Source organism: Malaclemys terrapin, chromosome 11, assembly GCF_027887155.1.
Source record: "Malaclemys terrapin pileata isolate rMalTer1 chromosome 11, rMalTer1.hap1, whole genome shotgun sequence".
In the NCBI taxonomy this organism is placed as follows: domain Eukaryota; kingdom Metazoa; phylum Chordata; order Testudines; family Emydidae; genus Malaclemys; species Malaclemys terrapin.
Genome location: NC_071515.1, coordinates 75,896,922 through 75,913,080, shown reverse-complemented (window position 1 = coordinate 75,913,080; position 16,159 = coordinate 75,896,922). Strand labels below are relative to the sequence as shown.

Sequence of the window (16,159 nt, the reverse complement as noted above, 5' to 3'; positions counted from 1 at the left end):
GGCAGTCTGTAGCCATTCACTAGTTCATCCTTGTGACACTCCTGTGATGTAAACAGGTGAGTGTTATTTAAAATAAAACAGGTGTGCAAACTGAGGCCCAGAGGGACGTGCCTTGCCCAAGGCCACTGAGAGTCATTGGCAAAGACAGGATTAGAATTCAGGATCTGCTGACACCCAGCCCTCCTTTCGCTGACCCAGATGAGCACCTTGCCTTGTCCTTCCATCCTTTGGGGGGAAACGCTATAGAAGTAAGACACTGAATCTTCTCCCAAACCCATTCATGTATTTTATTTTTGGAAACTCAAACAATACAATGATTCTGCGTTGTTGTTTTTTTAAATAAAAATCTTTTAAGTGTCTCGTTCCTTTCTAGTTACTGTCTGTGAAAATAATCTTCAAGACGCTGTTTCTTACGTGGACTCGCTGAGCAGATGTCTGCTCCTGCATCCCGAGAGGCACTCCCGGAGTCAGACTCCTGGCAAGCGTCAGCCGCCTCCACGAGCAAAGCTTCGTCGAGGTCGTCTCCTTGCTCAGAGAAGGTCCTCTGGAAAAGGCTATAAATGGTCTGCTGCTTTGGGTCTCGCTGTGAAAATAGAGCAGAGAGGTTCTGCACACACAGGGTATTAACAAACAAGCCAAACAGACGGCAATTATAATTAGTTTACAGCTTCCGTTTCCCTCACGGCTCCCCTGACCAATGGAGAATGGAATTCCAGTGCGAGAGGTACCCGTGAGAGAACGGCAGGGACTCGGCCTGAACTCAGCTCTGCCGTTGTGCCCTCTGCAATGAAGCCACACGTCACCGTTTTCTCAGAGGTGGAGAGAGAGGAAGGGGTTGATTCACAAAATGTTGTGGCCCTTGCAGAGCAAGGAGAAGCTACTAGAGGGAGCTTTTCCCATGGAAACTTCTAGAAGAATTTCCTCATGGACATTCCCTCACAGGGAAGGCAAGGGGGCTGCTCCAACGGATCCTTATGATCCAGGGGAGCTGCAAGAGGCCAGTGTAATACACACACAGAGGTCCTGTGCTCCCTGGCCACGCTATCTAGGTCTCCCAGGGGATGGGGGTTCAGCAGAAAAGGTAATAGAGCCTGGAGCTGTATTTACATTGCCAGCACAAACTCGCAGAGTGAGAGTTGGGGGACAATATGGCTGCCACCCTCTGCCCTGACCCCATCCTTTTTCCCATGTGGTTCCCTACCACATGGAGAAACCTCCACAGGGCCTGAGGGGGTTAGAAAATGGTGCTGCAGAGGCACTGGAGTCTCCTTCCACACAACAAGATTGGGATCATTGCGTGGAGGGTCCACTGCCACGCGGCTCGGGGAGGAAGGTGGATGACCCAGCCTACTGCACTTAAGGCAGAACTGGCGTGAGCTCAGATCTCCTCTTCTGGTAACATGTCACTCTAGAGACATACAAAGTCCAAGTCAGTTTAACTCCTCCCAGGAATGACTCGGGCTAATGTCTCACATTCACATCACTGACCTTGTAGAAGTAATCAGTGGCTTCAGCTGTTTCAGAGAAACTGGCTTCAGAAAGACCGGCTTCCCCCAGCACTTTTATCTTCTCTTGAATCATAGGCCTATGGGAAGATAAGCACCAAATATTGCTAGAAAGGAAAGTGGTAGCATTTAAGATGTCACAGGCTCCTTTCTAGGCAGAGGAACACAGAATCATTTACCATGAGAGGCAGGGTGGGTGAGGGAATCTCTTTCATTGGACCAACTTTTACTGGTGAAAGAGACAAGCTTTCGAGCTTACATTCTTCTGAGTGTCACAGCTAAATACAAGGGAGTTAACCCGTGTTGCAAGAGACCATTTCCAAGGGGAAGTGGGCAGTTAACACCTCTGCGCGAGTTAGTGGGTTGCAGATTGTGGTAGGAGCCATAAATCCAGTGTCTTTATTAAGGCTGTGATTTTTGGTGTATAGCAGTTATCAATTGAAGCTCCCAGGCTTGTCCTTTGAAGGCGTTGTGCAGGTTTCCTTTAAGGCTGAGGACTGAGAGGTCAGATATGGAGTGATCGTCTTGTGAAGAAAAGTGCTTGCCCCGGGGTGATATGGCGTTTTTGCCTTTTATCATTGTCCTGTGCAAATTCATTTGAGAGCACAGGGATTGTCTGGTTTCACTCACATAGTTGCTATTGGGGCATTTTGTGCACTAGATGAAGTACACAACATGTTGGGATAGGCGTGTGTAGGACCCCTGGAGCTTGAAAGGTGTTGTGATGAAGTGGGAACGTTCTTAATGTTTTCTCTGAATACTGTGTGGCTGCCTCAGTTTCCCCTATGTCTTTCTTACGTATCTAGGTGGTGGGATAAGGGTGGGTGATTGTTGCAGAGCCCTAGAGGGCAGGGGTGATACGGTCTGCACAGAGAATACCCTGTCTCCTGGCAACTGATGGCCTGGGCCCCTCCCCTGCAAGGTGCCAACTGAAGATGTTGGAGAACAAAGAGATCAGGGGGCCTCCTGGCTCGGGGAAAGAGACAAAGGCCACAGGAGGGGCTGGAGGGAGTGTCAGTTTGGAGCTGGCTGGAAAATGGAAGGAGGCCCAGAACCGGGTTCTGGCCTCCCTACCCTGCAAGATGGACCTGAGTGAGGGGTCCTGTTTTCTGTATCTACAAGCTCTGTTTTAGACTGTGTTCCTATCATCTAATAACCCTTCTGCTTTACTGTCTGGCTGAGAGTCATGGTGAATTGCAGGAAGTGGGGGGTGCAGGGCCCTGACTCCCCCACACTCCGTGACAGGTGTGTGTCCGGGGTGTCTATCATTGTAGCAGTGGAGATATGTCTGCAGGTTTTGCATCTGTTGTTATGGCAGGTGCTGTTGCCATTATGAGTTGGCGTGTCCTGATCTGTGGGGAGAGAGCTTGCTTCAGGATGTGGTCCCCATTGAGGATGAGTTGTAATTGTTTAATGATGCCTTGTATGGGTTCCAGTGTGGGGTGGTAGGTGACACCTAGGGGTGTACAGTTGGAGGGTTCCCACCCTCCATACTGAAGCAGGTTCTTTTTGAGTGTTTTGAGTGGCCCATTCCATGACGTGATCTACTTTTCTGGTGGAGTATCCTTGCTTGGTAAAGGCGATTTTAAGCGTGTAAAGGTGTGCATCTCAGACTTTCTCCTTGGAGCAAATTCTGTGGCCACCGATTTCTTGGTATACTGGGGGTGATTATTACTGGTTCTGTGGGTTTCTTGTATCTAGTTGTCTGTAGGGTTCCATTGTTGAAGCTGATCCTGGTGTTCAGGAAATTGATGCTGATGTGGGAATGTTCTAGAGAGAGTTTGATGTATGGGTGTGACGCTCTGTGCCTCAGGGGAACACCTTGCACCCCCATGTTCATCCTTATAAAAGGATTGTGTGGGATCCAGTGCAAAGTTTGTGATGTTGGGTGTCTTTGGAAGACTCATGATGCACTGGGCATTGTTGTTGTGGTGATGTTATAGGAATTGTTGTTATACTAATGTTATAGGTTGTAATTTCATGTATATAGCTCTCCGAGCTCTGGTCAAGTGTAGTAGTAGTCTCTTGGTCTATCCAAGGCCGTGATCAAGTGTCTTGATGTTTTTGGTCTTTTGGCCTCGAGATGAAAACCTTGTCCTTGCTTCTGGAACCTTGAAGTGAAAAAATTCTTTAAGTTATGAGGCTGAAAATGTGTCCTCATGGCTTAAAACAAGCCCAGGCAAAACTCTCCAGGAGCAGAGGGCAGTTCACACCTCATCAGGGCATGTATGGGACAAACCCAGCCCAGCCTCACAGGAACAAAGGACACTGGCCTAGGCAGCAACAACAGATCTGTTGGACTCTTGAGTGAGTCACCCCCCCTCCCTTGGTCAGGTTGGGACTGCGATGAGGTAATGCGCACCTGACCCTGAAGGGGGGGGGCAAAGCCAAGAGGGAAGAAAAAACATGATAAACGTAGAAACGTTTGCCCTGCTCTTCCTCTCTCTTCCACCTCCATCTACAGACATCACACCAAGTGACTGAAGTGCTGATCGAAGGGGAGAGCCTGGCAAGGGCAACCAGGCAGCCTGTGGTGAGAAGCATCTAAGTTTATAAGGGCACTGAAAGTGTTAAGATCAGCTTAGAATGCGTTTTGCTTTTATTTCATTTGACCAAATCTGACTTGTGCTTTGACTTAAAATCACTTAAAATCTCTCTTTGTAGTTAATAAATCTGTTTATTTACTCTACCTGAAGCAATGCGTTTGGTTTGAAGCATGTCAGAGACTCCCCTTGTGATAAGAAGCCTGGTACATGCCAATTTCTTTGTTAAATTGATGAACTCATATAAGCTTGCAGCGTCCAGTGGGCATAACTGGGCACTGCAAGACGGAGGTTCCTAGGGTTGTGTCTGGGATCGGAGATATTGGCTAGTGTCATTCGGTTGCACAATCCAAGCAGCAGCTGGCCAAAAGTGCTCACTCACTCAACTGGGAGCAGAGGCTGTGTGTGAACAGCATGGGAGTGGGGTTCTCACAGCAGAGCAGGGTAAGGCTGGCTCCCAGAGTCGAGGATTGGAGTGACCTAGCAGATCACTGGTCCAGATAACACCAGGGGAACGTCACAATGGATGGTGGTGGTTGAACTTGTGATGGAAATATATGAGAGAGTTTAGGTCATCTGTCCAGAGGATGAAAACATCATTGATGTATCTCAGGTACATCATTGGTTTTATGGTGTCATTTACACGGGCCAATGAAAAACCACCGTCTTCGGAGTATTGACATGCACCAGCCCTTTCACCTTAGGATAGATCCCATGCTAGCAGAGCCAGTTCTAGTAACCAAAGTCAATTTCACTATGTTGCCTTCTGTTTGTATGCACACACCTAGAATGCTGTCTTAAGCTTTGGGTACCTCAGGACCAGAGATATTAAACAGAGGCATTCAGAAAAAAACCAGTCGAAAGGATTAGAGAGGCTAAATGGATGATCTGGATGTAAAGGTTGAGAGCTAAAGGTGTGCACTGTAATTAACTGACAAATAAGAGGCTGTGATTGCAGTCTACAAATATTTGGAAGGTGTAAAGTTCAAGGTGGGAAAGTGGTTCCACAGGGCGGTACTGGGAGCAACAGGTTCCATTCCCATCTCCAATTCCTGGGATTTGCAACACATGACAAGAAGCTATGAAGAAGTGAACCTCACCGAGCACAATTAATGACCCTTCATTAATAAAATGCCCTTATCTCTCCTGGAGTTGGCATGGACGGGAGGGAGGATGAAAGGATAAGTATGTCCTCTTCTGAAAAGCATATTTCCTTTCAGTCAAGCACTAGCAGTTGCATGGACCGCATTTTACAAATAAAAAGCAAAATTACTGTCATTAGCTTTCCTTTATATGTGGGCGACGTGTCAGTTTCCAGTTTCTCCTGATGCAAGGCCCTAATTATTTGCAATCATGATATTCTGGGAACTGTATAAGTTCACTTCAGCTCATTTGCTCTTTCAGATGAGGTAATGGAAAGATATAATTTCGGACCTTCAAAGTACCAGCTGGTGAATCATTTTCCTTCATCGATTGCAGGTCCCTTCCCTCACAGCACAGAGGATTTCCTAGATCCCTCCCCATCACATTATACTCCCACAGCCCTGCATCCCACCAACCTTCCCGCAAGCCAAAGAAGGATGGATTGAGTTCCCATTGGGGCACGTCAATGGTCAGACAGCTTTGCTGAAGAGCAACATGAGAGGCAGCAGAGCCCAAGAACTCACGACCTAGAGAGTTGTATGGGTCTTATCTCTGCTGAACACCCTAAGTCCTTGCTAACTTCACCTCTCAGGAGACGCTTGGAGCCTGTAATATTCCGTGTTGCAACCAAGCAGCCAAACTTCCTCTCCCTATTCCCAGCCTGTCAACATTTAGATACATTAAGCCCTCTCAAACATCTCAACAACCACTCTTTGCCTGATAAATAGGTCTATTTTACTGGCTTGTCACCTTCAGTTACAAGGCCAGACTGTTAACAAGACTTTGCCCTTCTAGAAAGCCCCACCCCAAAAGGCAAATATCACTCCTCTCAGTGCCGTGAGAGCATGTTACTGCCACCCCTATCGTACAGAGGAGGAATCAAGCACAGAGAGGTTAAGTATCATATCCCAAGTCACAAAGAGATAGATGAAGAGGTAAGGCGAAGTCCTTTCCACTCCCTACCATAAGTAGTCATCTGCTGTGCCTTTAGCCACCAGGTAATGAATGTTAACAGAACTGGTTTGTCCAATTCGATGTGCCCGATCTTCTGCTTGGATCAAAACCTGTATTTAAATAAACAGAGAAAGCACAATGAAACAGTGTAACACACAAGAATTTATAAAACCGGCCCCAGGAAATAGAGACCTATTTTTCCCGATGCTTAACTACTCCAATTTGTACCCTATTAACAGCAAGAGTCCCCAGCTGAGATCAGGGCGTAGCAGGCATAACCCTGCCCGCCCAGAATTTATAACCTAAACAGCCAAGCTGCACAATGGATGGGAGGATGGAAGGGGTATTTCCCCCTTTTACACATGAGGAACTGAGGCAGAGAGAGATGAATCAACTTGCCCCAGGTCACCCAGGAAACCTGTGGCAGAGCAGAGATCCGAGTTCAGGTCCTAGTCCCTGGCCAGCACCCGAACCCCAAAGATCTACCTTCCTCTCAGACATTTTCCCCTGATGTCCTCTAAACAACCAGCTGCTAAAAGAATTCCCTAGAGAAAGCTTCTCTGCTAAAATACTCCGTTTCCTGCATCACCAGAAGTGTGTGCGTGTGTGTGGGATTTGCAATTGACACTGTGAAAAAACAAATACCCATATCGTTTTTCCGAGGCATACGGGGGGCTGTTGGAATTCCAGTCCTGCCGGTAACGGATAATTCAAATGGCACACCGCATTCAGAGGGCCCTCAAACAGCTCCACAATTTGTATATATAAAGATCATTTACTGAAATGCTGCTGCCTTAGGGGAGGAATGCATCAACTGCTTAATGGTGCACAGCTGTGCTACTCTGCAGTTTAGAGCAAGAAGTGAAGTAGAATGAGACGTGGTGTGGCCCAGTGGATAGAGCATTGACTGGGATTCAGGAGACCTGGATTCTAGCTCCCAGCTTGGAAACTGGCCTGCTGGGTGATACTGGGCTAGCCACTTCGCTTCTCCGTGCTGGAGTTTCTCCATTTGCATATGGGGCTAATGATACTGATGACCTCCTTTGTAAAGTGCATCGAGATCTACCTGGTGAAGAGTGCTATGAGAATGAGGTATTATTATTATCCAACTCAAATGGCTGGTGTATAGTAGGCAGGCAGGATGGAATCTGGGCAGGGATCCAGGCTTAGTCCCCCGCCCTCTTGAAGGCGGCACGCTTGGATTTCGAATGACAAGCGGTCAGGCCCTTTATTTTACGTTGAAAATGAAAGACAGCACTTGCAGGCCTGCCTGTTCCCTTCCAACGCGGTGCTGGAACACTGGTTCAGTACTGACAGAGAATACTGCCACCTCATGAGTCACCAATCCAGTGGTTCAAGGAGATTTTAACTCTTACCAGTACGCATAGGTGACTCATGGGAGGGACACAAAGGGGGGCACTAGCTAAAGGAGAGGCAGGTGACCTTCCCACGTGACCCCTCCCTGCCAGTCCGGTCAGCTGGGGTTGCAGCAATTTAAAGGTTTTTGGGGGGCTGGGAGTGTAAAAGAGTAGTGAGAAAGGAAACAGAGAAATCCTGGATGATGCTCCCCCACCTCCAAAGGACCACCATAACACTATTCCATTTCCACCCCGCAACACTACAAACAGTCCCCTTTTTTGGCAATATGATTGATCAGTACGGTAATAAGAATAGTAACACCACCTAGCTCTTATATAGCACTTTTTTCAGTAGCTCCCAAAGCACTTTACAGCGGAGGTTAGCATCATTAGTCCCATTTTACAGATGGGAAAACTGAGGCACCGAGGGGGGAAGTGACTTTCCCAAGGTTACCCATCAGGTCAGTGGCAGAGCTAGGAATAGAACCCAGGTCTCTGGAGTCCCAGTACTGTGCTCTCTCCACTGGCGCACACTGCTTTAAGTTATGGTAGTAACGTAGGTTCCTTACGCCGGGGTTCCAGAACAACTCTGCAAACACCACCAAGTCGGCAGAAGAGAGGGTCAGCCCCATGTTGGCAGCAGTAAGGGATAAGACAGCCACAGAGTGCTTCTCGGAGAACTGGAACTTCTGGCACAGAGACTGACGCTCCGCTGAAGATGTGGAGCCATCAATGCGAATATATCCAACATGCTGAGAGGAGGGCGTGGAGAAAGATCATTAGCATGTCTTTATTTCATTTCCCCACCACCAAAACCCACTGAACTACTCCATAACATTTTATTTTAAATATATTGGCAGGGTAAAAAAAAATACTAAATTTTATTTCAGCGTTTTCTAATGCTGCTATTAGATTTGGGCATAAACACACAATAGGAACCAGCATCACCAGCCACCATCTCCTCCGATACCCTTCATCCAGGTCACTCTCATGCTTAGACACTGGGAAGGTGAGACTGCAGAGTCCGGGTCAGTGAAAAGGAGACGCAGATGAAAAGGCTCAGTGCAGAGCGAAGTATTGCGCACATATTGATGCTGCAGCTGCAAAGCTAACAATTTTCCAATGGTCTCCTCACCGAAGAGGAGCGGTGATAGGATGGGTACCTGATAAATGTCAGGGATGATGAGCAATTGCCCAGTACTTCCCTCAGAGATTTCTAAGTGAGAAATGTGCAAAACCACCTCCCATCTACCACTACCAGGTCTCACAGCCACCGCATGAGCTTTCAAAACCTGATAGAGCAGATGAAACGGGCATAGAAACGTGACCTCCACTCATCACTAGACACAGGAGAAAGATCACTATGCAGTTAGTAAGTAGACACAAGCCTCCATGCAATAGCCAGGCACAAAAATCAGAGCAACATGGACCCAAGAAACAAAGAGCATGCAGATATAGCTGGGGTGGGTTTGTCACTGCCTTCTCACCACCTTCTCCGAAGAGGCACGAAAAGCAGCAATGGCAACGTATGGAACTGAAACAGCACTTCTCAAAGCACTGTACACACATCCCTCCAGGTGGTGGTGAACACCAAGAAACATCTGCAGCAATAGCCCTCACATACACAAAATGTACATCCCACCGGGCAGTCTCATTCTGGAGACTCAGTTATCGTGGCCAGGGGGCACATTAGAGATACCTCAATTAGAGAATTGTGCGCGTCACTAACTTTCATAAAGTAGGTGACCTGCCAGAACTCTCCAGAGCTTTGAAGTTGGCTCAATAATAAAATTAATAGGAACCTGATTTAAGAACTTACTTTGTTCTCCAGTGCTTTGCTGATTGCATTCAGTACTATCTTGTGATGAGCAAACACCAGGAATTTGTCTCTCCCGCTTTCCAGTAATTCTAGGATGTATTCTCTGTATTAAAAACAAATAATCCAAGTTATATTATTGATATCTCTGTTGTCCCATGCACACATCACCCTCAAATCCTAAGCGATATTGTTGATCTATAGGCGGAAATCAGGAAACTAGCCAGCAAAAACCAGCATTTCAATAATTAATATCCACATATAAAAAAAGATCTAGGGACACATCACTCATTTTTCTGGACTCCTGGCCACTGAATGACAAATGTATCTATTTGTATTTGTATGTCACTGAGTCACACTTGATGAAACAGAGTGGCCCAACTTAAAGTCATTTCCATTTATCTGTCTATCCCATTCATTCATTCATTTGTATTTCTAACTCTAGGCATCTTGTGGAACACATTATGTTATCCAGAAGGCAATTACCCATAATACATTTATTTAATGCTGTTGTCACTCTAAAAAGGAAACTTCTCTGAAGAACAAATTTATCAGGACATCTTGAAACTTATTTTTCAATCCACTAAGACATGCAATAAGTTTCCTATGTAACAAGCGATTGTAAGTTGTTTACAAATTGTTGGGAACGGGTAAATCAAATTTCAGCTTCTAATGAGGACAGATGGCTCAACGAATTGGTGCTAAAATCAGGACTATGAAGTATTTCACCAAGTCACTATTTTCAACACAGCCCAGGCCAGCTATGACTAAAAAAAACTAAATGACTCCGTGGCAAGATGGACTTAAATTCTGCAGCCAAGTTGCTGAATTCTGTGACATTCTGGTGAATCTATAGGAAATTCTATTTTAGTTTAATATAATTCAAGAAAAGGTTTACACTGAAATGAAGCTGAAAATGAATAATACGATCAGCTGAATGACCTCTGTGGTATGATATTCAACTCATTTATTTTATATGCTGTCCTGACATTTTCAGTTTAACATGCAACAGATTTTTGTATGGACAATACACTGCTGCACTGGAGAAGTTGTTGGGGGGAAGTTGAACATTTTGGCACCCGAGATGTTGTGGGAGGCATACTGAGATGGTAGGATAAGGACATTAGCTTGAGCTACTTCTGAATATTAGCTAGGTGGCTCTGCTAAACCAGCAATTCATACGGCTAGCATTTACATTTTAATCTTTACAATTTCATAGGTGGCACTGCCTAAAGATGAATGGGGCAGTTCCCACCTCTCAGTGCTATTTTTTCCAGACCTCTGCAGACGCAGGGAAACACTGTATGGTTGTATATTCAGTTCACGTGTACAGTTCACGTGGTTTTCTTCGCCAACATAAAAGAAAGAAACACTTTTTTAAAAACAAAAGCAGAGCTTCTGGGCAGCAGTTCTGGATTCTGCAACAAATTCTGTGGCTGTGAAGTCAGGAGGGAGAGAACTTGTTCACCTTAGCCTCTAAGGATAGAACCAGAAACAATGGGTTTAAACTGCAGCAAGGGAGGTCTAGATTGGACATTAGGAAAAAGTTCCTAACTGTCAGGGTGGTTAAACACTGGAACAAATTGCCTAGGGAGGTTGTGGAATCTCCGTCTCTGGAGATATTTAAGAGTAGGTTAGATAAATGTCTGTCAGGGATGGTCTAGACAGTATTTGGTCCTGCCATGCGGGCAGGGGACTGGACTCGATGACCTCTCGGGGTCCCTTCCAGTCCTATAATCTATGAATCTATGGATCTATGAATCTATGAAGTCGTGCAGTACACATGACTCTGGTCATTCCAATAGGATAGTCAGTTGGCTATGAGAAATAAAAATCAGTGGCAAATTATACATGTCCCCATAAAAAACCAACAAAACCAACATCCTATCTGATCTGTTGAGAGCAAAAAAAGCTAGGGATGAAAGGGCCTCCAGCCCAAGTCGAAGGGATTACCTCTCCAGAGGAAAGAGTTAAAAGTCCATTCCTGGGGGAAGCGTACATTGTTACCATGATCCCACATGGGCTCTGTGGAACATTCGAGACCTTCAGGGCTGTCAACATGGCACCTCTAGTGAGCCCTATAAAACTAAAGACTAAATTTGGTTGACAAATAGGTTGGCTCAATGCTTTCTGCAGCTAGGCTGCAGTGTTAGTTTTTTAAAATTCTCTTGACACTGATGATTGCATTGATTTGTTCCTTTTAAACTAAAGAAGTGCCCGAACCAGAGGACTTGATCTTAACCCCAAACACTGGGTAGCTTTAGATAGGGAACTAAACATCCCGGATGTGATTGCAGAGCCATTGGCCATTATCTTTGAAAACTCACGGCGATCAGGGGAGGTTTCGGATGACTGGGAAAAGGGCAATGTAGTGCCCATCTTTAAAAAAGGGAAGAAGGGGGATCCGGGGAACTATAGACCAGTCCAGTCCCTGGAAAACTCATGGAGCAGGTCCTCATGGAATCAATTCTGAAGCACTTAGGGGAAAGGAAAGTGATCAGGAAAATCAGCATGGAGTCACCAAGGGCAAGTCATGCCTGACTAACCTAACTGCCTTCTATGATGAGATAACTGGGTCTGTGGATGAGGGGAAAGCAGTGAACGTGTTATTCCTGGACTTTAGCAAAGCTTTTGATATGGTCTCCCACAGTATTCTTGCCAGCAAGTTAAAAAAGTATGGGCTGGATGAATGGACTGTAAGGTGGATAGAAAGCTGGCTAGATCGTCGGGCTCAAGGGGTAGTGATCAATGGCTCCATGTCTAGTTGGCAGCCGGTTTCAAGCGGAGTGCCCCAAGGGTTGGTCCTGGGGCCGGTTTTGTTCAATATCTTCATTAATGATCTGGAGGATGGCGTGGACTGCACTCTCAGCAAGTTTGCAGATGACACTAAACTGGGAGGAGTGGTAGATATGCTGGAGGGTAGGGATCGGATACAGAAGGACCTAGACAAATTAGAGGATTGGGCCAAAAAAAATCTGATGAGGTTCAACAAGGACAAGTGCAGAGTCCTGCACTTAGGACAAAAGAATCCCATGCACTGCTACAGACTAGGGACCGAGTGGCTAGGCAGCAGTTCTGCAGGAAAGGACCTAGGGGTTACAGTGGACGAGAAGCTGGATATGAGTCAACAGTGTGCCCTTGTTGCCAAGAAGGCTAATGGCATTTTGGGCTGTATACGTAGGAGCATTGCCAATAGATCGAGGGACGTGATCATTCCCCTCTATTCGACATTGGTGAGGCCTCATCTGGAGTACTGTGTCCAGTTTTGGGCCCCACACTACAAGAAGCATGTGGAAAAATTGGAAAGAGTCCAGAGGAGGGCAACAAAAATGATTAGGGGGCTGAAGCACATGACTTATGAGGAGAGGCTGAGGGAACTGGGATTATTTAGTCTGCGGAAGAGAAGGGGGGGGGGGGATTTGAGCTGCTTTCAACTACCTGAAAGGGGGCTCCAAAGAGGATGGATCTAGACTGTTCTCAGTGGTACCAGATGACAGAACAAGGAGTAATGGTCTCAAATTGCAGTGGGGGAGGTTTAAGTTGGATATTAGGGAAAACTTTTTCACTAGGAGGGTGGTGAAGCACTGGAATGGGTTACCTAGGGAGCTGGTGGAATCTCCTTCCTTAGAGGTTTTTAAGGTCAGGCTTGACAAAGCCCTGGCTGGGATGATTTAGTTGGGGGTTGGTCCTGCTTTGAGCAGGGGGTTGGACTAGATACCTCCTGAGGTCCCTTCCAATCCTGATATTCTATGATTCTAGGATCCCAATTTGGGCCCATCTGGAATTAAATCAGAAGACTGGGCAGGTATAGAGCCCTTGGAAGAAGAGAATGTTGTGTGTTGTAATTAATTTGGTTAGCTGCACTTGATTTTGCTGGAATCTTATCCCAAAGGCTCACTTTCTCTCTTCTCATTAGTCAAATACATTTTGATAGATCAGAATGAGGCACTGGATTAACCTCTGAGGATAGGACAAGAGGCTATGGTCTTAAATTTCAGCAAAGGCAGTTTAGGTTGGACATTAGGAAAAACTTCCTAACTGTCAGGGTGGTGAAGCACTGGAATAAATTGCCTAGGGAGGTTGTGGAATCTCCATCATTGGAGATTTTTAAGAGCAGGTTAGACAAACACCTGTCAGGGATGGTCTAGATAATACTTAGTCCTGTCTTGAGCGCAGGGGACTGGACTAGAAGACCTCTTGAGGTCCCTTCTGATCCTATGATTCTATGACTGTCACACAACTTACATGACTGAACGGATTTTGGCTTCCGCGGTTCTGTTATAGAAGAGGAATAGAGCTTCCTTCTCCTGTTGTTTCTGTGAAGAGGAGAACAAACCTGAATGTCAGTTTCAAATCTGCCTTCCCTCCTGGGTGCCAGCCGCTCCAGCATATCTGCAGCTGCCATTGGGCATTGTGCTGGGGAAAAGCAGACTCTCCCTAAACACTGGTATTTACAAAACATAGTACACGGATGGGGAAATCTTTCACCATGTGCTACCAAAATTCTGCCCCTGCCACCTACCCCAGTGGCACTGCACCAGTTCTACGCTGACTGGGGACCACCCAAGAGTGGGGAGAAGTAGATTTGCCCCCAGCAGAAATTTAAAGTTTGGAAAACTGAAGGAATACTCTCACGTGAATTGTATTTTTCATTTCCCCCCCTCCCCCCAAGAGATGCTGTGTGTAGAGGGCTTTGTCTGCACTACAAGCATAGCCATATTTAAGCACTGTTGTGGCCAAATCACATCATAATTTGCTTTTTTCTTACTGGTGCGGACAGAAAAATGTGTTATAACCATAATAGAGAACCAAGTTTTAGACAGATCTCTCTACCAGCTGGGTCCAGTGATTAGAGTACTTGCGAGACCCCTGCTCTGCCACAGCCTCTCTGTGTGACCTTGAGCAAGTCATTTCAGGTACATCTACGGCAGAGCTGAAGGTGTAATTTCGAGTAACTAGTTTTGATCGAGTTAGAATGCTAAAAAATGGCAGCAGGGTTGCTGCAGCACAAGCAATGGTACAGACTAGCTGCCAGAGTACAGTCCCAGTAGAAACCCTAGCTACATACCCAGGATGGCTAGCCCATCCCGCTGCTCACAGCGCTGCTACTGTTAGTGCAGGAGGTTGATCAGAGCTAGCACAGGTAAATTACATCTCCAGCTCCAGTGTAGACATAACACGACTCTCTCTAGGCCTCAGGCTAAGTCTACACTACAGGGGGGGTCGACCTAAGATACACCACTTCAGCTACGTGAATAGCGTAGCTGAAGTTGCGCATTTTAGGTCGACTTATCTGGCTGTGAGGACGGCGGCGAGTCGACCGCTGCCACGCCGCTGTCGACTCCGCTTCCGCCTCTTGCCGCGGTGGATTTCCGGAGTCGACGGAAGAGCCAACGGGGATCGATTTTATTGCGTCTTCACTAGACGCGATAAGTCGATCCCCAATAGATCGATTGCTACCCGCCGATCCGGCGGGTAGTGAAGACGTGCCCTCAGAGTCCCAACTGTAAAATGGGAATAGCAGCAGCGGTGTGGTGAGGGTAAACTGAAGTTTGTCAGAAGCTTAGATACGAAGATAAGCACCATAGAAAAGTCTATAAAATAAACAGCACAGATCTCTAACACGGTTGTAATCTGCATTTTCTGTCCACAGAGGCACAAAAATAGTTGGCCACAACTGAGATTCGCAACCCTGCCGATTACATTTGTAAGGTAAGTGGGACTTACGAGGCAAGACAGGAGAGTAAATACAGAGGCGTGAAAGATAGTAAATAGAGTGAAGAGGAGATAAAAGGCGAATGACAGGGGAAATGAAAGAGTGATATGCAGCATGACAAGAAGATGAAACGGCTGAAACTAAAAAAAGAGAAAGCTGACCTGTTATGATTATTGATGTTGTGCATTCTTGGATACCCAAGAGAACCATTAAAAACAGTTCCCTTGATAACGTCTGCTGTACATTTCGATGCTGATCTAAGAATCTGGCAATTGCTCTCCACTGATTTTTTTTTTTTTTAAGTGAGCACCTGAAATACCAACAGTCCATCATGTTAACAGTTTCTGACTCACACTTTTGTATCCTTTGGCCATCTCCTTTGCAGTGGCGGCCAGCTCAGCCTTGGTCTTTGCATTCATGCCTTCAGGAGCCACCACTACCATTTTGCGCTGCTTTGCGGGAAGCTGGGAGAGCACATCTGATTTCAAGCGGCGGATCATGACAGATTCTTCAAGCAAAAGCTTCAGTTCTCCTAGGTTGGAAGATCTGGAGTAGTCCCAGCCCCATGGCATCTGGGGAAGAGCAAAGCATGATCATCAGCAACAAAAGTCCCAGGAGCCTTTAAGTCATTCTCGGTCCAGGGGATCTGGGGAACAAACTTCCACAGGAGAACAGGCGAATCCAGACTCTGCCTGTCTTCAGGAAATGCTGCAAAGCCTTCCTCCTTTGCAAAAGCCTTTTCACGGTAAGAATGACACTCCTAACACGGATAGGCCCGTTTACCCTCCAGTTCTTACCACAAAAGCCTACTGCAAGCAGCCTATGGCCCCTGAAAATACCAGAGACTCCATGAAGTCCATTAGGGACATTGCTATTGCTATTGATTTTACATGGAAGGTGCTCAGATACTAATGAAGGATAAATGGTTGAGAGGGACCCGTGGGGGAGGGGCTAGAGGGAGGCGGCTCCGTGCACAGAGACCCACTGCCCTCCTGTCCCCAAGGGGCGCACAGAGACGGGCCAGCAGCAACGCAGCAGAGCTAAGGTGGCTCCCTGCCCGCTCTGCTTCCCTCCCTCTGCGCCGCTTCGCTCCCGGAAGCATGTCCCTGCTGCCCCCGGGTGTG

General features: G+C 46.6%; 1 protein-coding gene across 3 annotated transcripts in view; it reads right to left on the bottom strand.

Moving 5' to 3' along the window:
- Positions 1-273: 273 nt before the first annotated feature.
- SMARCAL1 (SWI/SNF related, matrix associated, actin dependent regulator of chromatin, subfamily a like 1) overlaps positions 274-16,159 on the bottom strand; it is a 61,526-nt gene continuing 45,640 nt past the window's right edge. For all 3 annotated transcript variants that reach the window (XM_054044535.1, XM_054044537.1, XM_054044536.1), the window contains 7 exons: positions 15,389-15,607; positions 13,565-13,635; positions 9,323-9,425; positions 8,073-8,255; positions 6,155-6,255; positions 1,489-1,585; positions 274-583 (listed from right to left, as the gene is read on the bottom strand). In XM_054044535.1, the coding sequence (XP_053900510.1) occupies positions 374-583; positions 1,489-1,585; positions 6,155-6,255; positions 8,073-8,255; positions 9,323-9,425; positions 13,565-13,635; positions 15,389-15,607 (984 nt within the window). In that variant the 3' untranslated portion in view covers positions 274-373. The remainder of the gene's footprint in view (positions 584-1,488; positions 1,586-6,154; positions 6,256-8,072; positions 8,256-9,322; positions 9,426-13,564; positions 13,636-15,388; positions 15,608-16,159) is intronic.